A 27538-nucleotide genomic window follows, 5' to 3' on the forward strand; every position below is an offset into this window, starting at 1 on the left:
CTTTTCCACGGAGAGGTTTGAAGCAGGGCACAACCAAGAGGAACTCAAGGGCAAGCAAAGTTTACTTATTATTTTAAGCAATGCAAAGCCTGCACTTTTCATAATACAGCAAAAGAAGAACACATGACCCTGCCATGCTATTTATTGCAACACCTCTGAGTTAGCAAAAGGTGCCTTTGCTACCCTCACAAAATGGCCTTTGTCATTTTTCTTCCTCTGAAGTGCCAGACCTGCCAACGCTGAAGGAGGTGTCATTCCCAGCACTGCAGCACGTCCTACACTGGTGCTGGTGCAAAAAGGAGCAGAAAGGACTCACGGACCTGGCTGAATCCTCAGTTGAATCTTTCCTCATTCCGGCTTTAGAGTTAAGCCTACAGTAAGAAGTAAATGAGTTACTTAATATAGAAGAAGATGTTATCCCAGCGGGCAGAAAGACACCGTGGCTGCTCAGAGAACTGTCACCATGAGGGACAGGCCTCCTCGAACCCACATGGCTGCTCTCCTGTGACTGACAAGAGCCCAGGCACAGCTCCAGCCATCTTCTGTCCCTCCAGTAGCCACAGGAAACAACTGCATGAGAAAGCAGTTGAAACAGACTGTTTTTTGTGAAAAACTATCATCTTATCTCCAAAGAGTTGCATTAATGCCACGCTAATGTCCTGAGTGGAAAGCCTGCCCACCCTCTTGAGGTAAGAGCCATGCTCTGGAGCTGGAAATTACTACCAGCCTTCGTCCCCTGTGTGCCACGTGCAGTCACGCATAGCACACCATTCATCCTTTGTTACTGACTTCTGACCCCAAGGGCAGTTTCCATTTCTTGTCCACTTTCTCTGCTTTAGAAGCAGCAAACACAGGCAGCACTGGGGCTGGCGCTGCCTTCCTTTGTCATTTACTTCTGTGCGATAGCAAAGGCCTGGGGGAGTGAGAGCCAAGGGATCTGCCAAACCCCTGCCTGTGAAGTGGGAGCTGCCTTCCTTTGTCATTTACTTCTGTGCGATAGCAAAGGCCTGGGGGAGTGAGAGCCAAGGGATCTGCCAAACCCCTGCCTGTGAAGTGGGAACCGCTTCTACACCAGAGAGAAACAGCCTGGAGGTGTCCTGCAGCTTGTGTGGAGGACAAAATTAACCCTTACTGTGGCCTTAGCAGGAGCTGCCCTTCATGCTGTGGAAAAAAACAAAGGAGGTGAGATGACAGAAGAGAACCATCAGGCTTCATGTTTGGTGGTGTCTGCACATTAAACCATTTTTTTAATGTGTATCCGAAGGGGTGAGCTGGGAAAGTCACCAGAGGGAAAAGAAGTTCCCAGATGGGAAGACTGCCAAGGAGCTGACAGGGTCAGGGCTGGCGGGCTCCTCTGCAGGGCCACTGCCTGCAGCGAAGTGGCAAGCACATCGCCACAGGGGGCTGAGGGCACGGCTTGGTGCTAATGGGCACCCAGCCCGCCGGCTTTGGGTAAGCAAACAGATTTTTGCTTTAGCTTTGATACATCCTGCCTTTAATGCTATACACATTTTAAAGTGCAGAGGCTCAACATAGTAAATAAGGTGGAAGCGGGTGGCAAGGACGAAAGCATTTTACGTACAGTCCTTTTGGAGGTGATGTTCAGCATGTACAGCAACGCAGTGAAGCACAGCAAGTACCCTGGCAGTAAATGTGTGTCACGGCGATTTGTCTCAACTCCTGCAGAGGCAATTTAACGTCATTTCAGTAATGGTGTGTCAAGAACACGCAGGAATTCACTCTAGCATCCGCATAACTTTTATTTATTTATTTATTGCTGTCAATATGCAGGGTAAAGGAAGACCCAATGTGGCCACCTCCTGAGTACAATAATTGTGTAAATTCTGATATTGTGGCATTTGATGGTAATAGACCAAAGGGGCTGCATTCACAAGCCACTGGGTGATTTTCCTAACTGCCTGGGTTGCAGATGCATTCTTTGGCTGTACTTTTGCCTGTACCTTCCAGCACCACACAACAAAGAACTTGTAACTGGAAAATAGCCAGAGATGATATTAGGGCAGTGCAAAGGGGAAAAAGAGCTCTGGATTGGTAGGGAATGAATTTGGTGGCCAGAAGCACAGCCTGGGATTGGCCTGTGTCACAGCCCACACAGGGCAGGCTAGCAGCTGGCCCAGTGTCACTTGGCACAGAGGGCACGTGTAATACCCAGGGGAACTGGTGAGCATTACAGTCCTGAGAACCCCAGTAAACCTGCACTTAAGATTCCCAAGCCCCTCTACTGCTAGATTCATCACCTTTGTATCTTTTATGACTTTGTTTCCTGATTTATGTCACAGGGATAAGCGTGACTGAGTGTGCTTCAACGGGCTCTGTAAGCACTAAGCAGTGCTGATACTATAGCACAGATAATTACTAGCCAGCTACTTGCAAAAAGGAGTAGTGGGAGAGGCCGTAAAGTTTGCACAGCAAAGCCATCCCTCTTCTGTAACACAGAAGATAACCACCTGCAGGCCAAATCCTCCCCTGTAATAACCTCGTGGTGAGCACTTGGGAACGCACAGAGGCCAACCAGAAGCCCACCTCTGAACAAGCTGCCCACAGGGACTCTCCCATTCCACCCTTGACTTGCTGGAGGCCCAGGCTGAACCAAGATAGCCCAGACTGCAACTAAGAGAACTGGTAGAGAGCAGTACAAAGCCCTGGGTACAGACCATTCACTGCAGCCCACACAGAGGTGGCTTTCCCCACAGCTGCACTGCCCTGACATCCTGCTGCTGACAGCATTTAAGTTGAAAAGTGGTAGCAGGTTTCATTGCTGGACAGTCCTCATCCACCTGTCCTGAAGCTTGTTTTCCAGAGGTGATGAGGAAGCCACCAGAGCTGAGTCAAAGACTCCTACACATTGAACTTGCCTGTAGATAGCACCTTCCGTACACAGCTGTGCTCCTCCTCCCAGCAGCAACACAGCCAGCTGTTCCAGTGCAAAAAGTGCAAAGCTGGCCCTGGGATGTTGTAACCACAGCCAGCACAGCATTACCCTCCCTCCAGCTTGCAGCAATGCTGCCGAGATACCTATAAGATCTACTTTGCACGTGATTCTTCTTGGAGCCAAATCCACAGCATCCCCAGGTTGCCTTCACCTTGCGCTGCTACCGCTTGCTTGAAATGTTGCTGCATCAGGAGATTGCCCCGTGGTTGATATTACAGCCTGTGCCTGGGAGGCTGGGGCTGCTGCAGTCTTCAGGAAGTGTGCCATGAAGCATGCCCCATGGAAGTGCTGATGAGCAGGGGTGCTCAGCGAGTCAGTTCCTAGCAGAGATCAGGCAAAACGGGGCAAGCTCTGCCCGACTCACGTGGCTGCTCCAGCTGGACCACGGGCTAACAACGGGTTTCTCAGAAGCACTCGTGTCAGGCAGGCAGACTAAGCAGGAAAGAAAAGAAGAGGCACTTCCTAAGCTAAGGTCGGTGGTCACTGTCACGCCGGCCGTGGTATCTTAGCAAAATGTGGCTTAACATAAGCAGCTGAAGCAAAGAGATGTGATCAGCAGTGCTCAGCAAGGAAGGTCTGCCAGGCTACGGGGAGCATCCAAAGTAAAGCAAAGCCACTAACTGAAGGAATTGCCTACACACAACTTCCCCTCACCTTCCTCACCAAAGGACATATCTCCCTTCTGACCCTAGTGCCTGATGGCTTAGCTTTTGCAGAGCTGAATGGCAAGTTGAGATCAGAAGTCCCCTCCCAGCAAGAGTCACTTTTCGTCCCCTGAAGCTGAATCTTTTTGTGACCTCATGATTTGGTAGAGAGTCTCGCGGAAGTGCTGGTGCCGGCTCAGTCTTTTGGCTGCCTCCTTCAGCTCCTCAATGTTTTCAGCTTCCGCGTGTGAGAAGATGAAGGACTGGGACTGCTTCACTGAAACAAGAGCAGCACAGAAAGGTCAGCACGCTCAGCCAGGGACACAAACCCAAGTTTCAACAGAGCACACAAGCTATGCGATCATCGTGACTGAGAGAGAGCCTGGCAAAGTATGAGCTAACCACTGCACTAATAGCTTCACCTTGACACTTTTAGAGGAGGAAAATGCTGAGGGACACGGAAACACATATTTCTTCTTTACGGGTACTTTGCTTTACTTCTTTACAGGTTTAGGGTTCTGTGTAGAATCTGATCTAACCTCGAAGGCAGCCACTTTGAGCACTGGACCGGACTAGATATTGTGCAGACATCCCTTCCAAATTAACTCCATCTGAATGCTTAATCACAAACTAAGTCAGCTTTGAGCATATGTTTTTACAGTAGCCTGGGAGCATCCCAGCAACTTTTCACATACACGAAGAGACAGGGAGCTAGTACACAGACTCATTTCCTGCTCCCTGGATAGAGAAGCTCCAAGTCTCTCTGTCTGTAGCTCCATGCTACTGCTAAGGAGTATGTAATATGAACCATATTTGCAGATCTTTCTGCACGTATCTGCTCCTGCAGGACGCGGAGGAAGAAGTTGCCCGATACCTACAGTCATTCCACGAAGTGCTGGTTCTCCGGCGGTGAAGGCGGCAGCTCTTTATGCGGCGAGTGGCAGCCTTGTGGATGTACACTGAGTTCTTCATGATCACGGGCATCTTGGCCTCCAGCTCAGCATTGCGGATGCACTCTTCAAAGAACTCTGAGGAGAGGACACCACTGTGAGCAGTGAAAGGCACTGCAAACAAAGAACCAGTCAAGAGGGACTGAGCTCGCTGACAGGCTGAGCCAAGTGATGATGTTCAACGCTTCCCCAGATCTTCACAGACAAAAGTCTATGAAGCTCCAGAACATCACCAAGTTCGGAACAACAGAAACCTCCAGTGCCATAACTCAAATTCTCAAATTAGAAAAAGAATGGCAACCATCCATTCGCCCTTAATCCTTCCCACAGCTGTTAATGATTTAATTGCTGAAAGGCAGTTTACTCTCCTTGATATTAGGATAAAACTTCTCAACTCTGTCAAAACAGGGAGCTCTGAAGCCTGGCTGATTGCATTTTCCTTGAAGAAATTTTGAAGCCAGACAAGCCTAGCTGGGGAAATAGAGGAATTAGAAACACTGTCATGCACACCCAGGTGTGCCATGCATGGCCAGGGATTTCTTAATAGCATAGCAAATACTAACACATGCACACATTACAGGCTCTGTGCAAAGCCCCACATCCACCAAACTCAGAGAATGCTTTTCTGTCCCTAGCAGTTGCTTTTCCTGCCCAGGTTCATTTCCTGTTTTATTTTTTTCCTGCCCAGGTTCATTTCCTAGGGCCTTACCATGGTCTAATCATTCTCTGCCATTGTTCTCTGGCTGCCCTCCTAGATCCCTGCCTGTATGGCTGGTCCCCTTGCTGTTCGAAGGGCTCAAATGCTAATGCTCCACAGCTCTGCTGTGAAAGGGCAGCAGAGAGCTGCAGCAATCACCTGCAAGGACTGAGCAATCTGTGCTGGGACTGGTACTAAAGAAAACATTGCTCTTTTGAAGAAAAGAGCCTTCAAACTTAAGATTAGAAACGTGTCAGGAGACATTCAGTACCAGAGGTTACTCACTGTTGCCCTGTGCAGGTAGCTCAGCTCTGATTGAAAGCTGAGCTCAACACAGCCATTTTAGCTCTGTATTCTTGCCATGACCCCTAGCTGCTAACACGAAGTTCAAAATCAAGTCCTTTGCCTCAGTTTAGGAATCTGATGGAGAAACTACTGAATAATGTTTTATATATACATATAGTGCTCAGAATGCCACAAGACTTTTTGACTTTTTCTCTCTTGGCCCAATACATCCACGTTTCACTGCAATGAAGCCTTAACTGTATAGATACAGCATCTCTATAATGGCTTCCCCCTGCACTATACTTGAGGATGGAAAACAAGGAAGACTTCTCCCAGAATAAGCTGGTGATATCAATTCCCAAACCTGGCTCAAGCCAGATTCTAGGCCATCACCCCATCTTACAAAAAGCAAACAGACAGGGATAGGCCGCAGGGAACCTAAGGCTTACACCTTACCCGTGGGTTACAGTTGTCTCAGCACAGCAACGCTGGGCTGATGCAGTGATTCAGCTCTGACTCAGGATCCAAACTTCACCTGCTTGGTGACCTACCAGCACATTGCTACAGCAGCCATGGTGTTCCTTACACTGCTGACGTTCCAGGAAAGAGGGCTGAGAAAAGAGATTGGGGGAAACAGAAGACTCCCGGAAACTCAGACCTAGTCAGTCTTTCCAGCTCTGCCACAACTTCCCTGTTTGACCTTTCGGAAAGTATTTACTCCTCTCTCTGCCACTAGGTTTCTCTTCCACCACACAGGGAAGGCTAGAATAATTTTGCACTCCTTTGAGGGTGAAGCACCAAGTGTCTGCATAGTGCATTTTGACTCCTCCAAAGGGAGGTGTGGTTGAGGTACAAAGAGCTGAGAGAGCACCAGGTGCAGCCTTGCTAATTTGGGAACCTCTTTTTGAGTCTGAAAAGATGGGTAGAAATATTTCCTCTCTGGGAGCTTGCTCATCAGTACAGAAGATGGATGACTGACTTACTTCTCAAATGACTGACATCTGCTTTCATCTTCTCCTCTTTCTCCTTGTTGCGATCCAAAGAATTTAAACCTTGCTCCAAGCGCTGCAACGCTTCCTCAGCTTCCCTCAGTCTCTTCTCCAGATCCATGCGCACCTTCACCTCAGCCTGAGGAAGATGAAGAGAATAAGTACTCCTGAAAACAGCTTGTGTATCTCCCCCTGTAACTCACAAGGCTTGCAAGGGACACAAAGCAGATGAAAATGAAAAAAAAAACAACTAAGTAAAACCAATAGAAATAACATACGACAACAAAAAATTTGTTCCTCATGTCTTCAGACAATCTGAAGTCCAGATTATTTTAGGAATTCTCCCTTACTTTGAATTTTCTTTTCACATCTGCACTCTCATTGTATGAACCATGTGGAATCAGAGATGGTATTTCAACACATGAATTCATACCTATGCAAGTAGTCGAAGCTGAGCAAGAACAGGAGGCCACTTTTTCATCTGAGATGAACTTGAGATAAAGGCAGTCAATTCCCAAAATGGGGTGGATAGTTCTTAGTTTCAGAAAGAAAATACAATAAAAATTAGAAATAAAGGATAATATGGGTAGTAGTTTAGCAAACGAGAATAACTCATACAGTTTAGGTCATCTTAGCTTTAGTTTGGCCAAGAGGAATGCTAAAGGGTAAGAGCATCTTGGAGGTGCAGGGAAAAGATGAGAAGGGGGATGATCTGAAAAGCAAGTGCGAGACCTGGATACGTGACAGACACGGGTGGTACCTTGAGGTCCCTCTCTGTCTGCTGCTTCTCTGCGGTGAGCTCTGAGAGCGAGTTCTGCAGCGCCTGTGACTGGGAAGAGTAAAACTCCCGCTCCTCCTCCAGAGCTCGGGACCTCTCCTCGTTCTCCTTCATCCTGGTGCATGGCACAGCAAAAGAAGATCACTATCCCCACCCCTGCATGACTCTCAGAAAGGGAGGGGCTCGATGCCATGGTGTGGCACGTTTAACTACCTGGCTACCCTGAGCAAAGAGGCACTAAAGGAGCATTATCTGCCTTTTGCCTCAATAACAGGCCTGGCTAAAGAAAGCCAGGTAGTCAGTTCTTGAAGGGGACATCCTCAACCCCCCTCAGAGAGGTCCACGAGCACCAAATACAAGGACAATACAATGGACAAGCGCATGGACACTGAACAGATTCACAAGCCTGATGTGAAAGGTGCAGGCCCAAGTAGCAGCAAGGAGTTCAGCGGCCCTGCCTCACTCTGCCCATCCTCTCTGAAGTGTTCACAACCTGAACTCCTGACGTGGGAACCAGAAGAGCTTCCAGCCTCGTTTTATGCCAGCAACTACAAAGTAAGTCAGCAGATAGCCACGTCATTTGGCATCACAAATCCTGACCAAGGCAGAAGTGTCCTCTTCCCTGTACCGCAGCCAGAAGTTGAAATTATAAAGGCTCTCACCCGTCTGCAGGTCTCAGGGTAAATATGGGAAGAGTTTTGAAGTGATCCTAGTTTTAAGCCTGGAAATATTTAGCCATACTCTTTCTAATTGCCTCCTATCTGCCATGAAGGAAAACTACCTATTTTCCCACAACACCTTTCCTACTGGAAGGCATCTTGTTCCACCTCCCTGTCACCGCTGCAAGAGCCCAACCCCACTTCACCTCTTCTCTGCCAGGAGTTTCTCCTCCAGAAGCTGTTGCATCTTCTCTTCAATCTGTCGCAGGCTGCAGTGCAGTCCCCAGCTGGGGCTTTGCTCCTTGCTAGGGCTGGTTGGAGGTGGGAACTGGCTTTCGTTTTCTTCCATCATCTCCAGCATTTGCTGCTTTTCCAGGGAAAGCTCCTTGAAGAAGGACAGAAACTATGAGCATCAATCAAGTCTAATATTTCTGCTCCTTTTCCTGCCTGGCACCTTACTAAGTTCCTCACATTCCTCATTCTGATTAAAACCGGAGTAACAAAATCTGTTTTTTTTCCCTTAAATCTGTTTTCACCATAGCCTTTGCTATGCAAGTGGGAGAGAACCTGGAGGCACCTGGAGTAGAAATGCTCCTTCCCTAGCTTTCCAGATCTTTTTTCCTACCCATAACTGTGGTCAAGGAGTTCAAGGCTTCAGGAAGAGCATCAGATTTTGGACCAACTTTGAGGATCTAACAAGAACATCAAGGATGACATCAAGGCTGACATCAAGGCTTCAGCAAGCTAGCTGTGTGGAAACTTTGCAAAAACTATATGAATTTAGAAAAGCCACTTTTCACCTGTCCACCAGAGCAATACCAAGTAAATAAAGGGTTTTATATATCAGCACTCCATTTCCTAAATTGCTGTACAATATATGATTACTTGGGAACCATGCTCCAGTCTGTGAATGAGGAATGCCTCACTGCTGCTCTAAGTCAGGGCTTAAGGAGCTGCTGTTCAAAAATCAGGAAGCTCCCACAGAAGATTATAGCCTTGTTGGCCAGAAGGGCTCTGGGAGGCTCTAGTCCAGCCTCCTGTTCAGAGCAGGCCTGTCAGCACAGCAAGATTTGATCAGCTGTGGCTTTGTATAGATGAGTCTCAAAAAACTTCCAGGATGGAGATCCCTCAACCTCTCCCATTGCCTGTTTGGTAAAAAATCTCTCCCAGTGTTCAACCCGAGCTTCCCAAGCTACATATTATGGTTATTGCCCTGCACCACTTCATCTGGCACCGCTGAGAAAGGTTTGGCTCTGCTGGGCTCCTCGTCACTTCTAGTCATTTCTGAAGAGGATTTTGTCCCTCATATCATCTACTGAATGAATCGGTTCATCTGCACAGGGCTTAACTCTGACACTAACAGATGTTAGATTCATTCCATGGACAGCATTGCCGTCAGTCCCGGTCAGTTCTCGAGGACTGTTCCCATAACGCTGTCATTCAGAGGGGAGAAGCAGTTACTCACCTCTAGGGTTTTCTGTAAGGACTCTGTCAGGCTTCGCAACTCTTTCTTTTCTTCCTCCACTCCTTTAAGGGAGCGGGCCGTGAGCTCTAGCTCCCTAAAGAAGCAGAAATTGTGACAACTATTGCAGGGGAACACTACCCCACACACTTGGACTGTGCAGGCTGTGGACTTCTAATGCAGGACCTGCTACTGGTGGCTGGTATGGGCAGTATGGGTCAGGAATTTCAGACAGGAGTGTGCCTGACCTGAAAGCATCACACCCTGAACACACTACAGGCATTCAGGAACCTGGCTGTGCCTCCTGATGGTTAAACCAAAACCAGCCACTAGTGTGCTTCTCTAGTGAGGACAGGACCATGGTTACAACTGGCAGAGCCCAGACTGGGCAGTCATGTCAGCAGGTGCAGATCTATGAAAAGAAAAATAGTTCGGAAAACCTTACCAGCTTTTCTTAGATGCTTTTTTTTGGGGGGGGGGGGGAGAAAAAAAAAGGAAAAATAAGAGAGCAATTGCAAAAAATGCCCTTTCAACACTCAGAGAAAACCACTTGGATCTTTTCTTTTCTAAACACATTTGTTACCGCTGCTTTGCATAGTCTAAGTCTCAGAAAGACAAAATTATTCTTAGTGAGACAGCTTCAACCTCCACCCTGTGTCATCCAGCTGAGCATGAAAAACCGGACTGAGATGTCTGGAGTCCACATGGCTGGTGAGAATACAATGAGTTGTATCAGGTGCTGAAATCCTCCAGCACCTGTCAGTTGCCATACTGCCCCAACTAACCTGAGGACTGCTCACGTCCCAGCTCCTTGGAAGTGAGGTTGCTGGAGGCCTGAGCAACAAATGAAATTAAGCTGTAACCTATTGGTCACGCAACTGATAGCAAGTGCAAGTACACAGATCTCAGCCATCCCTGTTGTGGTCAACATTGCATTTACCTCCTTTGTACACAGACAAAATTGGTGGCTTTTACCCATTGTTCTGATTCACAGCCACACTAGCACTGCTACTGAGGGAGCCGGTGTCCTTTTCCTGCCCTGCCCAGCTTGCTCCCTTACCTCTTGATCTGCTCCTGCTCCAGCCGCAGCTCCCGTACCACCTCTTCAAACCGGTGCTTCTCCGCTTCCAGAACCTGGTTCAGGCGTTCCAGTTCCTACACCAAAAGAGGAGACAGGAGTGTACTCTGCCAGCACGCTTAAAAGTCAGGAGCAGCTTCCCTGTTAACAAAGCCTGTCACTTTTCATGTGCACTATGCAGAGCCATCAGGGGTCTGATTTCAGCACACTTTTGTCCAGGGGCATTTAGAAGGGACTGGAGGTTGGTTGAAGATTTCCAGACTTTCAAAAGACCCTGACAAATTATCAGGCACCTGGAAATCCCACACATGCTGCCTGCACAGATCAGCTCTGCTCCATGTATACAAAAGGTCCAAAGCCTCCTGGGAAAGGTGGGCTCTACATACACATAGCCTTTCTTTCCAGGCACCCACACGTGCAGGCACAAAGCCTAGAGAGGAATATGTCAGCATGGTACTTGTACCAGCTCAAACATGGCACTTGTACCAGCTCAACCTCATTTTCCATTCCCACTGGGACAGGAAAAACACAGACTGCACTGTTACAGCTCTGCAGTTTGGTCAGCCTGTCACTTTGGACTAATAAAGCACTGCTTAAAGATTTCTGATTACCTCAAGCTAGCCACATATGGTGAAACAGTCTCTTCTAGTCTAGGAGAAGCAGTCATACCAAGACCTACTAGGGGCATTTCCCAGCCTTCTCTCCATCTGCAGAAGAGGAGATGGGGACAAAGCACAGCAAGGGTCCATCTCCTGCCTTAGCTGCTAGGTAGATCTCCTGCCACAGGCCCAGGAAGGTCGCAAAACAACACTGGTGCCAGATAAATTCATAAGACTCTTGCTCCAGGACATGCACTTGACTCCTGCTCCACGTGCAGACACATGGTTCAAAGTGCTTTCCCAACATATTGCTCTGAAGCCTTCAGGCTCACAGCAGGTCAGACCACCGCAGTCCAGTGAGCTATAGAGTCCTCTGTCATAACAAAGTCCTTCACGCTAAACTGGCCCCATCTGCTCTTCGTGGGCAATGAAGATACAGTGAATGGCTTTGTAAGGACAGAGGTTTGTTCCAGAGTCCTTGGACAAGAACATTTCCCTCCCTGTGGCTGCAGGTAGTGCAGCAGGCTACCTCACCAGATAGGGATGTCTCCTTGTAAAGGCAGAAGTAGCTTAGTACTGGAGAAGCGTCCAAGCCACCAAATGTCCTTTAGCTCTGCAGAAATATAGGCAGGAAAAACATAGGCCTGAGAATTCTAGGTCAGCATTGCTGTCTTTTGCCAAAGAGTGGCCACAGTCGTTCTGGATTAATTGGAGAAGAGAACACGGGGCAGTTGGTAAGACAGCAATACGGTGATCTATGTCTTTAAGAGCCATATAAGAGGAAAATCCATTTGCAAAGCAACTTTGCAATAACTTTATGATGGTGATATAAAAACTAGTATAGATTTGGTGTAAATACATGAATGAACTGTGTTTATTATATTAAACAAAAAGGTTAGGAATAGCTTGAAAAACAATAATAAGCTTGACCAGTTAAGGTATAATAGTCACATCTAAAGGAGTGGTGCCCTGGTATTTCTCTAGAGCAATGTTTGTTGTTCTCCCCATCTCTATTGAGTCCAAAGAACAAACCTGACTGCTTTTTGTTGTTCCTTCTTTCTCACGATGGCATCCCTACACTAGAACAATGTCAGGTCTGTTTTCTAACTCTGTAGACAGACAAGTCGATTGCCACAGCCTTCTTGAACCCACCAAAGAGCAAGTATTCAATTCACCTGGAGACATCAGCAGGTAAGGGGTGCAGCAAGCATGCTGTGTGGAAAGAGCCTGGGACGGGGGATCAGGGATACCGCTCCAGGGCCCATCCCATGGCACAGCCCTTATTTCTCTTTTCACCCACAGGGCCCAGGGAATGGCAGGAGACTTTTGGCTCCGCTGCTTCCCTGTCTGGACTCTGGCGTGCCCTCAAGCCAGCAGCTTCCGACCTCCCAGCCCTGCCCCGTGGAAGCAGAAGGGAATTGGTTTGTGATGAACACTCACCTCTTTCTGCTCCCTCTGCAGACACAGCTCTTCTGTCTCTTCCATCAGCTTATCTGCAAACATACACACACACAAAGGCCAAACGCAGAGAAAAGCAATTTATATCCCGGGGATGTTTATAAGCATGAAGCACTGACGGGAGCTTGTAAGCGCAGCATTTTCTATTGCTCCATGCATATCTGTTTGAGAGGCTCCAAAGGCTGAGATGACACTAATGGGATGCTTGGTAATTTCCCTCCTGCCAAATAACTTAAGCTAAGCAATCATATTAATGTGTACTCCTTCTAAGGGTTCCTCCCAAGTGCATTAACAAACTAACCTTCGCCACCCTCTAGCTGAGCTAGGAAAACATCCTCAGCTCTGCTTCACACATAAGGGAAAGGAGCTACAGAAGGGCTAAGTGGGCACGCAAGGTCACTCACAGCATGGCAGCAGTCTGTTCTCCCCATATGTCTCAGTGCCCTGCCCTTACCCTCCCAGCACATTGCCCTCTCCTTTAACCCCTCTAGGTTAAACTAGGAGAAGAGGTCTCCCAGCCTCCCTCAAGTCTAGAGGGGCCTCCAAGGCATACTCCAAATAAACTCTGCTGAATGCACAGGGAGCTGCTGCCCATACAAACAAACCTCTCATTATACTAAGCCTCACTAGATTTACTAGATCTTACTTTACTAAATTCAGTAAGAGAAAAACTTTGCCCTGACGTCAAAGGCCTACAGGGCCCATGATGAAACGTGAAATAGACACGTCTGTCTACTCGGTTTACCTTGGATAAGGAAGGTATTTAGGTTTATTATTAAGTTGTAAGGTAAAAAGCACTGTGGTCTGTTAGAGTTACAATATGCTTTGAACCAATAGGAAAAAAAATTATTCTGGGGAGGTTTAAGTTGTCCTGACCATGTGTATGTGCAATGTTAAATAGAGACAAAAGTATAATCAATTGTTCTGTGATACGAGTGTAAGGGGAGTTAAGTCAACAGAAAACAGCACTGATGGTTTATTCTGGTGATCCTAAATCATATGAATGAATCTACGTGGATGTTAGATGGCTTGAGACTAAAAAGAGGTGTTAAATAACAACTCTTTGGAGCTATTCCCCGCAGTGACGTCTTAAAGCCTCTTGTTCATCGTGTTCCCATTACACACGCTTTGAGTAGAGGCTTGCTTGTTTTTAGAACTGACCTTGGGTTTAGTCATAAAGATTGATAGCTGGGTTTTGTTGTTAGGTTTCTTTGTTTTGTTTTACCATATGGACATAAATATCTAGGATAGCTTTGTGTGCGATTATGAAGAAGGATGATCTTAATATATTTAAACAAAACTAACTGCAAATAGATTATAGTTGCACAGCCTGGAGAAATCAGTCCCCTGGGAAACCTGGATCCCAGCTGGGAGAGGAGGGGAGATGGAAGGTAACCCCATGGGGACTCAGGGAATTCCCCAGAGCAGAAATGAAGGGCAGTGTTTCTGTTCTCCAAAGATCCTTGACCTGGTGCCAGTAGGAATGCCTGACTTCGAAACTTAACTACAGGATGGACACAGATCACTGACAATGAGGTTAATGAGGCAGAAACCTCATCAGTTAAATAGGAATAAATATAGAACTGCTGTCAAAAGAAAGTAACCAACTGTGAAAATTCACCAGCTGAGGATAATCTTGTCAATGACCAAAAAAACACAGTGAAATATGTATTTTACATTCCACATATCTTTGGTTTGCCACAGAGTGCTTTTTCCTCTGTTCCTCCATCACCTTGTCTTTTATCATACTGTGATCCTCTTCAGCCTTAAGCTCTTTGTTCTGCTCTAGTGTTTGCAAAACAACATTTTGACAAAATTTTCTAACTTTCCACCTGTCTCTCCAGGTCCTCCTCTCAGCACTTCCTATTATCTCTGTGATCACTGTGTAAGGTGTGGAGCCACCAGGCCAGAAAGGCTATTGCACCTCTCTTGAGGAATACTCCACCTAACTTAGGAGCCATCTGGGTTAAAGAGGCTGCTCTCCTTTGGCTCTTGCCATAGGCAATGCGGGGAGTGATGGCCGCACCTCTCAGGGCAGTCAGAGCACCCGAAGTATTGCTATCCAGAAGTTGGTTTCTGAGTAGGGAATTGGACTACGTAACCTCCAGAGGTTTCTTCTAGCCAAATGGCTATTTTGGGTTTTACAGCATTTAGAGGTAAGAGTCTCCTACCTAAATATTCCTGTTTCTCCTTGGCCAGCTGCAGTCCCTGGGCTTCCAGGCTCTCGATCATAGCTTCTCCCAGCTGGGCATTCTTCCAGGTCCTAGACAGAGCAGCCAAAGCAGACAGTAAAAGAGAGCTAAGGGTCCCACAGAGAGAGGCAAAGGGGCTCAGCCTAGCAATCTACCAAGGAATTTAAACATGATCTCTCGGTGGGGATCATGATTCTCTAAATTTTTCTCTGCAAGTGACTTGGAGAAATTTTCCTGACGTTCAGTAAAAGGAAGTTTACAGGAGCTGTATATCAATACCACACAGCTACTCAATTGTTTCTCCAGTACTTTGGAGATTTCTATACTAAGCCTAGTCTTGAGAGCTCTCCAGACCAACCCAGCACATGCACAGCCTCCAGCTGCAACAGGATGTACGTGGAACACACTAAATGAATCCTATCTTCTCATAGACCAGTGGCATTGTCTTCTGCTTTTCCAATATTTTGCTGGTTTAGCTACTTTTCCACTTCAAACATTAACTACTTATTGTCCCCTTCCCACAGCCTTGTATCTCCAGCCTTTCTGGTATCCATCCTGGAACCAGTCAATCCCTCCTCCACTCAGTTTGTACGCCACTAGAATTTGGTGCCTTGCCCTACATTGAGGTAACTGCCTCTCCCTGTAAAAGCATTGAGGAACCAGAGATAAAAAAGCCAGATGAGAAACTGGCAAGTACAGAGAGTTAAAGGTAGCAGGCATATTCAAAGAGTACCTTGCATTATTGTAGCACCACTGGCCAGAGGATCTCAAGGTCTCTTGAAAACATTATGAAACTAAGCTGCCTAAAAGGCCTGTGGAGCAGATGCCCATTAGTGACTGAGTTGATGGACAGAGTAGGCTTCAATACAGAGACTAAGTAACCAAGGACACAGACGTACAAATCAAAACAGAACCAGAGTTTGCTGTTCACTTCTACCCACGTTGCATTAGCAAACAGCACCTACACACATAAAATACATGAAATGCATATGTAAAATCAATTCTGATCTATTTATATAGGTGCACATACAGGAACAGCAACTGCTGCCCAGAAGTTTTGTCATCTTTGTTAAATCGTAAGGGAGCCTATGAATATTAAATACCTGTAAGCCTTCCTGCATCAGGCCTCTTTGTGAGCCATTTGAGACTGTAGCTTTTTGGAAACTCTAAGTTGGCAACCTCTTACAAAACAATTTCAAGGCAACCTGTACTTTGTCTCTTGCAAAAGCCAGACAAATACATTAAACACATGTTACCCCAGGGACCAGGCAACTCACACTTCTAACAGCCCAGGCACTACCTTGTGCTCTTTGCAGGCAGCTGGGTTTCTGTTCAGCTAACGAGCATCCAGGATATTTCCAAAGTGCAGAGGAAATTAGAATGCTAATTAAAAAGGTGATGTTTTGCCCACAGGTAGACATCTTCAACCTGAGTGAGAATATGTGGGTGTGAATGTGTGTTTTTCCACTGATGTGCTCTGATGTAGGAAGAATGTGATCCCAGAGAAGCCAACAGCAAACAACTCAAGCAGGGGAAGTAGAGTTTATCATATAATTACATGGAGGGTTTTTAAATGGCTGCAGGTTTTAAGGGGTCTATTCATTAGATTCACTTTTTCAGTGCTTCCTCCCCAGCCTGACAAGTTTCCCTGTCTGTAGCTCAAAGGTAGCAACACCCACTGCTGTGTAACTTGCCAGATATACCCATAGCACTGTGTAGTATTTAGGCTTTTATTCCTTTTATCTGCTGGAACCAGTGCCTGAGTGCAACCACACCTGTAGGGAGGTGCAGGTGCTCACCATGGCTGAGGGGGGGGCAAACTAGTGCTTTGTTATTTTGTCCTTCTTACCACGTGAGCTTTTGTTAGAAAAAGCCACGTTGCTTGAAGTGCTGGAAAGCACAGCATCAGAAAGGCTGATGATCCTTTTGCAGATGGGTGTCCATATTCGAGTCTTTTTGAGGTGGAGACACCTCTGCAGTTGTGCCTGCATTTTACCTTTCCTGGGAGCATCTACAACCAATTTCTGGAGGCACTTAGTACTTCGTGGTCCAAAGGATATGTGGACCATGCTCCATTTACCTAACATCCCTGGCTGGATCATCATCTGTATATGGGAATGAGGAGACAGGAACACAAGGTATGGCCCCACAGGGAGACAGACTATGTGAAGGCAGAGCTGCCTCAGTAGGTGGCGTGAGGGTCAAGAGCATAGTTTGTCTAAGGGCACAGAGGAACAGAGATAGGGAATGGACCTTTGCTTAGGAGACAATAGGAAGCAAGTAGGAAATGGCATCACGAGGGATTTCACACACACCAAGTCAGCAGTAGAAGTACCCACGTTTGAGTTGGCTCTTATCCTGCAGTGGCCACAAATATCTTCCAGAAGATGAGGGAGAATCAGGACAATCTAATTTATTCTTCTTTCTCAAATGCCAGGTCTTTTTTTTTTTTTAATGTCAATCACAAAGCAAAATGGCTTCAGCAGCACATCACGTGCTCACATGTGGTATGGCAATGGTTGGCACATTGCTCAGAGCAAGCTCTTGATCTTACCCTCAGCAGGCCGCATCCCAGCTCGTGCCTTTCTCCACACAAAAGAGCTGGTGATTTCCTTCCCATTGCCCACCAAGTCTCCTGGTAGGCTGTGCAGGGACTGCCACCGCGGGCACGGAGGGCTTTTGTATTCCCACCTTGGTGCTTTTATGGAAACATACACACTAACATAGATTGTGCAATCACTGCTTTTTGTCACACAAAGGCCATCATTGGCACTAACCAAGCAACATAGGGGCTGCATCTTTCTCCACTGCAGGTTGCAGAAGCACAGAGGGGTAGCCACCACCCCATTGCCTGTTTTAAACTCCGGTGCTAGAATATCGGGGCAAGGCCTGAAGAGGAGGGTGGCTCTGAAACAAGCAGCCGGGCAGGGGTTGCTTGTAAGAGCCCCATATACACCCCTTCCCTCCCACATGCACTTGGGAGACAAATTTGGCCCCCAAATTACTGCCTATCCAAATGGTAGGCTCTGCCCTACAAGTTTCTAGCTCTGCAAGTTTCTAGCTCTGCAAGTTTCTAGCTGCCCAGGGAAATTCACATCCCTTTTTAAGTGCTACCTCTTCCCGCACCTGCTGAGACTCAGAGCTTCTGCTAAGCCCCAGGTCCCACATCTCTGAGACCAGGGAAAGGGACAGCAGGTCCCAGATGACAGCCCAGATTTGTTAGCCAAGGGTCACTGCACTGCACACCAACACAGGAAGTTTTCTGTCAGTTTTACGGAGTTTGTATTTTAGGAAAGGATGGTCCTAGGAGTCAAGTGAGGGTCTTGCTGGTCTTGGGGAGCTTCTCTGCCTCCCCACAGTCCTTCTAGTCAGGCTTTTTCCTCTTTATCCTTTATACGTCTACAGAGCAGATCAAAGAGAAGAAGGAACAGAAAGCAGCTTACACTTTTCCAGACTCCTGCAGCATCTCCAGCCACTGAGCCTGCTCAAACTCTGACTCGGCTGCTAGAACAATGTTACCCTGGAAGAGGGAAAGGGAGGGGAAAGAAACCCAGATTAGAGAGGCTGATGCCTTACACTCAGGGCACGAGCTGCACACAGCTATGGCATGAGGAGGCTCACCTCTGCAGGAGGCATCACGCCGGAGTGAATATGGCCCAGGCCTACCACACATTCTTGCTTGGAAAGAGATGCACACAGCAAGAGCTTGTAGAAAGAATGAAGGGATAGGGGGGGAATAAGGGGAAATGAGCTCTTGGGCTCCCAGATTTCCATCTACTGGTTTGCTAGTATACTAAACCCACTGTCAAAAGGAGGAAATTTCCTTGTTGTCTGTCAAAGCAGAGGCAGTAGCAAAGCCTTGAGGGGACTTTGTATGCTAAGCCACCCTCTCTCCCAGGATAGTTTGCCCAGAGAGGGTACACAGACATTGGTAGAGTGGGAAATCCAGCTCTGCTCATGAGCAATAAATGTTTTTGGGTTTTATTTTCCTTGAGAAGGAAAAAAAAAATCTACTTACATGGAAGTCTTCATGAGAGATCCTTATGGCATAAGGCATGCTGGGCTCTTCTTTGGGTTCCACGATGCAGCCCCCCAGGGGTATGACACCCTGGGGATGAACCAGAGCACTCCAATCAGTCAAAGTCAAGGATTGCCCTTAACAATTAATCAGCTGAACCACCACCCTTGGTCACTCTTGTGCCCGTGCCCTACCTTGGACATCCCGGGGGGGGGGGGGGGGGGCGTGATACACACAGCTCCTGAAAAGCAGAGGGACTCCCACCACCACCACCAGGAGACCTCCAAGTGGAAGGTGAAAGGACATAAACATGCATTCAGCTTGGAGGGGAGGTTGCTGGCTAAAGCACAGAGGTGGGAAGGTGTTTTATCAAGGAGAATGTGATCTCTTGACGGGGCAGATGCTGCAGAGTGGTAAGGTAGCACATAAAGGTTGTGCATCCATTACCCTTGTCAGTAGGTCAATGCCACGGACTGACACAACTCTCACTTTTTTTGGACGCTTCCCCAGATCTGTAAGCTTGTGCCTTATCTCTTCTTAACTTGATAGTCTAATGAAAAAGAGAAGCTAGGAACATAGTAACCCTCTCTCCCTTGCAAGAACTGCTCACCTTGGGGTGGATATTGAAGTATTTATTGCTTTCAAAGTTCTTCTTCTCACTCTCAGCATAGTAGAGCAGGAAACTCTCCTTAATGATGAAGAACCTGTAAGACAGAAAAGAAACAAAATTCTGCTAGAACAGAGCTCTTGGTTCACAGCACAAGAAAATGCCCACCTGTAGCTGCTTTCTGAGCAGCGAAGTTGACCAGTCCCACCCAACCTTCATGCGGGGTGCCTCAACTTCCATCCAAAGGCAAGTGCTAGTGCTTAACAGTAAGCGCTAAGTTCAAGTGCCTTGTGCTTCCACGCTGCACACGCTGGTGTTGAAAACAAACTATGGCATCATTTACTGGCAGGGGAATGGGATAGCAGTCTGCATCCAAGACAGGATCCCAGCCAAAGTGTTTTGATGTCTTGACCTGTGTGTATTCTGTCTAGCCTACATAGTGGCTTCAACCTATTGGAAGAGAGCTGCTCCTTTCTTTAAAGGGCTCTCACGTGAGCTAAAAGCAACTAAAAGCTTATTTTTGCAATCAGCTCCCTGCTGCCCTTTGTCCTCTCCTTGTCCCTTGCCAGCATAAGCCAAGAGGGAAGTGTTCCCACTGTAACACTGAGTCATATGGCAGGGAGAGCCACAGGGGAGCATCCTCAAGCGACTCTCAAGGCAATGTGTTCGTCATGAGAACACTCAGAAGCAGAAATAAATTTTATAGATATTTTTAAGCAGAGCTGTTGGCAAAGTCTCCTGACACTGGCCTTTGTAAATAGAAAGGAAATTGAATTTTCTTGTCATATGCACCACATTAAGATGTGCCTTGTTATGCACAGTTAGCCTTAGGTATGTTCTGACAAGCACTGCACAGTAGACACAAAGCATCACAGCACCTGTAAACCAAGCCTCTAATTTACTGGAGCATGTCCTAAAATTGTAATTAAAGGAGTTCTGCTTTTAGCCTATTTGGATGTTCAAAATGCCCCTAGGAGAGTGCCTCTTCTCTTAGAAAATTGATGTTGCATTTACCCTGCAGGCAGTGACACAGGGAAGAGAGATCTGACTTCACTTAAATTCAGCCTAAATATCTGCAGCACTCAAACATGCTGAAGAGCAGCTGGAAGGATGGAGACTGGTTTAGTAGAGAGCTTTCAGACAAGTAAATGACAAATAAAATGTTTTGCACTGTTCTGTAGAAGGATCTGCAGCATGCTCTGGCTGCGGGCCTGCTTCAAAATGTTTAAGAGTGGCGGTCATTGAACACATTGAGCACATTTACACCCAGGAACATTCACAATGTACAAAGACCAGCAGGAATCAGCAGGAACTGAGTGCCCTCAGTTTTTTTCCTTCTCCTTGCCCACTCATTTGTATCCATTTGTGTGGACTTCGGAGGTGGGAAGAAGCAGCCAGCTTGCTGCCTCAGCAGGACACTGTCTTCTTGCCTGATGCTCCAGGAACATCACGGTTGACTGCCTACCCTCACCTCTTGTTCCCAACCACGGCCTTGCAAAACCTCTCTAGACAGCACAGCGTGACTCAGTGCAAAAAGCACTCTTCTGTGCTGAGCTTAGTTAGTTAGTAGAGGACCAAAAGGGTGGTTGTGCCCTGTGCAGCCAGTCCAGCAAGGTCCCTGAGGAGGAATGAGTACCACTCGCCCTAGTACGGGCTCTCTATCCAGCACCACAGAACAGTTCTCTCATGACAGCAGACAGGGACATGGAAGAGCATCCCAGAGAAGGAGGGGGTAAGCCACTCACACAGCTCTGAGATACAGGCAAACACAGGCCATTTGGCAGATTTGGCACTAGGAGATATGTCTGTTGGCGTGGATTCACCCAGGCTCCACGTCTGTGTGAAAGAAGGATTGGTATTTTCTGGTACATTTGCGTTAACAGAAAAGGCAGCCGTGATTCCTGCATCAGGATCGGAGATGGCCCCATGGGAGTCACCAGTCTGCCCACTGATGGTAGCCCAGGAGCCCTGTCCAAGCCAGGCACCAGGAAGGCCCCCACAGAGCAGCCAGGGCTTGTTCCTCCTGCCCATGCCATTTCTGCCAGCAGCAGCCTTGTGCCTTCTTGTTTCATTTTCCCTCCCACCTCTTCTCATTAACTCTCTGGGAAAGTCTTCACGTGAGTGGTGCATCATCACCGTATCTCTAACGCCTACTTTGTTACATACTTTTTTGGATGCTCAGTGTTCCTGTTAATCCCTGTATTATAGGTTATGCTCCAGTGGAAAAACAAGCCAAAACAAAAACAAGAGCAAAACACAGCACTGATCTCCCAGAATTGATGTGCCTCTGGCAGATTGCTGAACTTTCAGATCCCTGACTTCACAGATGCAGAGAGAATCCATGGGGATTTGGAATGAAAACAGACAAAATAAGAGTTTTAAAAATACAATAAATAGCAGGAAAAAATAACCAAACAAGTAAGGAAGAACACTGGAAATCCAGTTAGCTGGCGGACTGCTGCATTTGTTTATATTCTCTTTTCTATCTTTACCTGAAAGGCAACACCTAAAAACTTGAGACTACCACTTCAGCTTTGACTTTCAGGACAAACTCTCTGTACAAAGATGCAGGGATAATTGCTAACTGGGAGAAGGGAAGTTGCAGGACTGCAGAGGCAGACGACTGCAGCAGCACCCAGGTGAGCAGGAAGGCCAAAGATGGGAATGGGAGAGACACCCCAAGGAGTGGGCCTGCGGGGCTGGGGACACTGGGCACATGTCTGAGTTCAGCACAGGTGTGACAGGGAAAGAAGAGGGAGTGGAAAGATGAGGGAAACCACCAAAATGGCGGTGTAATTAAACCGGGATAGGGGAGGGACAGCAACAAGCAGCGACTTGGTGCGAAGGCAGAGATGCAGTCTGCCAGGATTAGGCCTACCAGACACACATGGCAGGCAGAGATACTGATCTCTGGGGATAGAGTGCTGTCTTTGTATTGCAGAGGGCTAACGAGATTAATTAGCTAATCTTTGAGAAAGTTTTTGAAGCAACAGTGGCCCAAGCTAAGTACTTACATTACCACACTGCAGCATGCTGGCTCCGGGTCTCTGGGCACCAGCCCAGGAGCACACACAGCAAATCCCAGGCCCGCTCCCTCTCCCTAGGGACAGATCAGGAAAAGGACACAAGTGCTGTTTTTCCCTCCTTCCAGCAGCAGCCTGGCACCTCCGATGGGTATCAGCACATCTCCTCAGAGGTATCAGCACACTTTGCCTTTTGTTCTCTACTCTTTTCAGTTCCCTGTGTTCCTCCTTGCTGTGGACAGCCACTCAGCCGATGCCCCCTGAGCTGTCCCCCTTAGCCTTAAAGGGTCACAGCCGAATGGTGACAGACAGCTTAGAGACTGACACTTCTCTGTGGGCCTGGGATTACTCGTGGTAGAGGAGGATGTGTCACTTCCAGCCCAGAAAGCTGCGGTGCTCCACCACCACCAGCTCCAGCGCAGGGACACACCTCGGGCTTTCATTCCAGACTCCACTGATGCTGCTGCCAGTACAACTTGTGTACCAGGGAACAGCCTAAACTGTGTGCTGTTGGTTGGAAGGAAAAGTGGGTGCAGCTTTGTGGGAAGAGGAGGAAAGAGACTATGGCTTTCCAAAGCCAGAGAGCACTACTCTGAGAGACAGGATGCTGCTAATGAAGTCTCCAAATCAGGGATTTCGATCACTAAGTCACCAAAGCTCTGGACACTGTTCCTGGATTTTTTCCCACTGATTTGTAATTCATTCAGTCTCCATCCTTCCTATAAACACTTGCTTTTCTTCTCAGCATCTCCTGCAGCACTGTTGCTACAGCCAAATGAATGGGATCGAGCCAGTAAATATAGTGCAGCTCTTAAAAGCCACACAGAGTGAGTTGCATGACTGATGGCCTGACGTGATTGATCTTCCTGCTTTATCTCCCTTTGCTTGGAAAGGCTTTCCTCAGGACAGGGACTACTACCTCTGTCTAGTGCAAAATTATTCCACAGCTAAGGCATGACCTGTAAATACTAAACAGATAAAGTGAGACAAAATAGATAAAATCCAATATTTCAGGACAAAATCTGCATTCCTCAGAGATCAGATCTCCAACTGTATCTAGCAGTAGGGTTTGTTTGTTTGTTTTCCACTTAATTTAACCAGAAAGGGAAACATGTCTTCTTCATTTCACATAATAATGCACTTAAGCAGCTGTGCCTTGCTGGGCATGTGGGGTGGGAAATTCATGAGACTGCTCCTCATCCCCCCCATAATGGCTGATGGATAATGACACGCAAGATTTTTGAGTTTAGAGCGAACCTGTTCTGTGCCAAGAACTCTCTCTGCTTTCAGAGGAATTTCAGCAAACTCTTAGAGCTTGTGGCACGGCACGTCCCCAGATACACTGTGCCAGAAGCTCTGGGTTCCTCGCACAGGACCAGCACCCTGCAGCCCGCACCCAGCTACATACATCCACGGACTGCCAGGGCCCAGGAGCCACCCCGCTGGGTTCGATAGAGCAAAAGCCAGGCTGCAGAAGAGCCCAATGTGCTGGGGCCCCCCAGGCGAACCTGTGCCTTCTCCGGCCCCTCCGACCCCGAGGCAGGAGGGCACCATCACACCACTCCCATGTGCTCCCCCTGCCCTGTGCCGATGCCTCCTTATGCTCTGCTGCCAGGATCAGCCCATCCTTGGACCAGCTCTCCCTCCCCTCACTGCTCCTCCAGTCCCACAGGCTTTTTGCTCTGGAAGCCGCTCCTTCCCAGCCCTACAAATGCCCAGGAGTCATCTCCCATTTACCAAACACCTTCCTGTCCCTGTTCCCCCAGGACCCTCAGTGGCCGTGCTCGCAACCAGCCTTCCACACTGCCCCACGCCTGCCTCCCCACCTCCTCCCACCCTCCATCACTAAAATATTTACAACTCACTGAAGATGGGGATGACTTCTAGGAATAGAACAGCACTAAATAAATAATGACAGAGAGAGCAGAGCTGGGCCATTTGCCTGTAAGAAATTTTGATTAGGAAGAAAATCTTTTAAGAATACGTCCTCCACAGAAAATTACCTTCCCCCTATGTTATTTTGTCCGTTTCTCAGCAGCACAGTCATGTCAGCTTCCAGACACCATTCATTTAAATAGCAGTGCTTGTGAGCTGAGCAGGGAACACCGACACAAATTCTGTCCTTGGTGAAAACAGGCCACGCTTTCAGAAAAAAGAGCACAGAATAAAACCTGCATGAGTCCCAGACAGCCACAAGCACAAAACCACTACCGAAGTAACGCTTTGATTCCTTGTGTCTACACTTCAGCAAAAGGCCGTGCTGCTTTTCAGCCCCAGGGGTAGCTTGGGCTTCCTGGGCTGCCTTTTGTTAGCAACTCATTTCTGCCTTTTCCCGGGGGAAATGGGGGAAAAAAAGGAAAACAGTATTACTTTGCATTTCTGGCACAGTTTCCTCTGCTGATATCTACCAGAGGAGGTAGTACTACCAAACTACCAAAGGAGGGCCGGCACTATTATCCTCCTCCTAAAGTTCACGACAACAGCTCCTGGGTCACAAAATCTCTGACAGCAGCAAGGTGAAAACACAAGTTTCTCTGCTGCTGGCCTTGTAACTGAGTGGCTTGCCAGTGACTCCTATCAACAGTGACATGAGTCTGCCTCCCAAGAATGCCGGAGGGCTTAATCCATAGGATCGTGTACCCCCAGTGAGCAACAAGAGTGAGCTGTGCCGTGTTCCTGTGCGCGTACCCATCCGTGACCAACGCTGCTTCATCATTTGATAGCTGCTCTCCCGAGAGGCTCAGTGCTTCACATATAGAAATTGTGCCAGCTTTGCACCTCAGGCTGACCCATCACTTCGGTGCGATAGGTCATACTTCTGCCCTTGGCAATGTGCTAGCAAACCTTTCAGACCCCTTTCAGGATGTCCCCGTGGCAGGAGGAGAGCACACTGGGGTCTGAGTCTCTGAAGCAGACACGGGACAGCAGGGAAGCTCTGCCGAAGCTTCATCCCTCGTCCCTGCCTGGCTGCACTTGAAAAGAGTCTGAGCACGCAGCCAACTCACCCCAGCACCCCTCGACACCCGTGGCTTACCTCCTGGACCACTTGGCCGACTGCCTCCCAAAGGGTCTCTTCCAGAGCACGCCGTACAGCTGCACTTTGGTGCTGATGTCCAGAGCATCCGAATCTGCCTGGTCCATGGATGGAGAAGGGGACACAGAGCTGGATTTTGAAGCAAACATTGTAGATGGGTTTGGTTCCAACTCTCCCCCCTGCTTGGCAGCTCTGGGAAGCCGATTATATGCGGCGAACCAGAAGGATGCACCCAGCCACGCCGAGCGGCAGGCGGAGAGGCTGGGCTACGGTCTGAATCAATACCGTGACTGCTCAGCACTCAGTCAGTAATTCGCCCTGATGCACAGATGATGAGAGTTTCCTCATTGCGTGTGGCTTCCTGATGCATTAAAGGCAGAGCACATCCCAGCCCGAGGAGAAAAAAAAAATAAAAATAAAAGGAGCAAAGAAAGCCTGAGATCAGGCATACAAGGAGGCAGACAGCTCACCAGACAGAAAGCAATACCATAAGCCAAAGGACCTCTGCACCAAAGGCAGCCTGGAAGGTTATTTCACTTGACATTGCAGCTCCCCAGGCAGGAACCAGGGCGAGACGTTTTGCTATCAAGCATCCCTTACTCTGACGCACACCCCAAAATCTCACGCTTGGAGGCAGCTGCTTCTTATTTTTCCTCCAGAAAAGGGGAGCAGAGCAGGAGCCAGCGAGCTCAATCAGCTTCTCTCTGCCCTGGGGAGGATTTTTCTGTGCCAGGCTGGCACAGCCCACCCTGGGACATTGACGTGGCTGCTGGGTCTGGGCTGGGCAGCGTCCAGGCTGCCTGCCTGCCTCGTCCTTAAAGGGCTGCTCCTGCTGGGAGGTCAGAGATCAGAAAGATGCCTCCCCCTGCGTTTCGGGGTCCGCATGTGGCAGGCAGAGCCCCTGCCCTGCCTCTTGGGTTCCAGCTGCTCCTCAGCCACAGCAGAGACGGAGGAATACGGCACGGGGCTCGGGTGAGCCTCCACTCATCTCTCAGTCAGCTCAAAGTGGCATTGAGGGACAGGGTGGAGAGCAGGGGGCAGCAGCATTTACTGCCTCATCTCACCTGAGCCCCAACTCAGGAATACTTCACTGTGTCACAGGCAAGCAACATTAATGCTGTAGTGACCATCCCACCCACTGCACTATAAAGAAAATATTCCTCATAACCAAAGCTTCAGGAGAGGGGAAAGTTTCCCTGGAATTATATTGCACAAATAAAAAAAAATAATAGTATTCTGGGCCCAGCAACACCATCTTAACTTATAAATGCACTGGGAAAAGCCACAGAGTCCCTGCATAAAGACGTCTCTGCCCCTGGACACCAGCACCGACACAATGATTTATAGCAGTGACCTGCAGCGAGGAAAAACAGGCTTTCCTTCTTTTTATTTTAGAGATTAAGAGAGAAAGGACGTCTGTGGCTCACAGTGCTGGAAACGCAGGTTTCGTCTCCCCTAGACCTCCAGGCCAAGCAAGGCACAGGGCAGTCACAGCACACTTTATCACAGGAGGCAGCTCCATGGGAGGGGAAAAGCAACTTGCTTACATCAAGTCTCCAAAAGAGCTAGAAACAGGCAGGAGCTAGCAATGCTAGGGTAGGAATTAGCAGCTGGGTGAATTCTGTAAGCACTGATACCTGGGACAAAGCAATTTGTAAAAACATTGGCACATAGCATTTCCAGTATGCATGTGCTAATCCAGTTACATTGGGGGCCTGCTTGAAGGAAACAGTAGGAAAGCAACCCAACAGGTTGCAAGTAAGGCAAGCAACTTTTCTCTCACAAACAGAAGGTAAGGGCCTAAGGGCCAGCCTACAGGTTCTTCAGCATTACTTCTGCCAGGTGCCAAACTTACTTCCACCGGCCAGGAATTAGACATCAAAAGAACAGTCTCACAAAACCTGGTAGGGAAAAAGGGTCCACCACAAGGCAAGCAGGGAGAGCCAGGTCCTGCAGAAGTGTCCTCTCCAAATCCCAGGAGAGGAAAATCCTCAAGGAAGCACAACCGAACAAGAAGATTATTTTTTGCTGTAAGATCTTGGTGAAAAATGACAGCCCCAAAGCACACAGACATTTATATGATCAGTTTGGGTTTAACCTGGGAGCTCATCG

General features: G+C 48.0%; 1 protein-coding gene across 1 annotated transcript; it reads right to left on the reverse strand.

Annotated features, from left to right (window-relative positions):
- Window positions 1-1439: 1439 nt before the first annotated feature.
- PLEKHD1 (pleckstrin homology and coiled-coil domain containing D1) lies at window positions 1440-26084 on the reverse strand. Its single transcript, XM_040559968.1, has 13 exons — window positions 25427-26084; window positions 19373-19466; window positions 18763-18852; window positions 18188-18264; window positions 14724-14815; window positions 12535-12587; window positions 10478-10572; window positions 9421-9514; window positions 8162-8340; window positions 7279-7411; window positions 6513-6657; window positions 4476-4625; window positions 1440-3874 (listed from the first exon to the last, which is right to left on the reverse strand). The coding sequence occupies exons 1-13, from the start codon at window positions 25573-25575 to the stop codon at window positions 3714-3716; spliced, it is 1512 nt and encodes a 503-aa protein (XP_040415902.1). The 5' UTR covers window positions 25576-26084; the 3' UTR covers window positions 1440-3713.
- Between the last annotated feature and the right edge of the window lie 1454 nt (window positions 26085-27538).

This window comes from Cygnus olor, chromosome 5, assembly GCF_009769625.2.
Source record: "Cygnus olor isolate bCygOlo1 chromosome 5, bCygOlo1.pri.v2, whole genome shotgun sequence".
NCBI classification, from domain to species: Eukaryota; Metazoa; Chordata; class Aves; order Anseriformes; family Anatidae; genus Cygnus; species Cygnus olor.

Excerpts from the sequence above, each read along its gene's own strand:
- PLEKHD1 (XM_040559968.1), bottom strand. The coding sequence starts at position 25,575 with ATGTTTGCTTCAAAATCCAGCTCTGTGTCCCCTTCTCCATCCATGGAC. Across the intron at positions 9,515-10,477 it reads GAGCAGGAGCAGATCAAGAG|GGAGCTAGAGCTCACGGCCC; the intron begins GTAAGGGAGCAA and ends CTGCTTCTTTAG. Across the intron at positions 7,412-8,161 it reads AAACTCCTGGCAGAGAAGAG|GATGAAGGAGAACGAGGAGA; the intron begins GTGAAGTGGGGT and ends GCCATGCACCAG.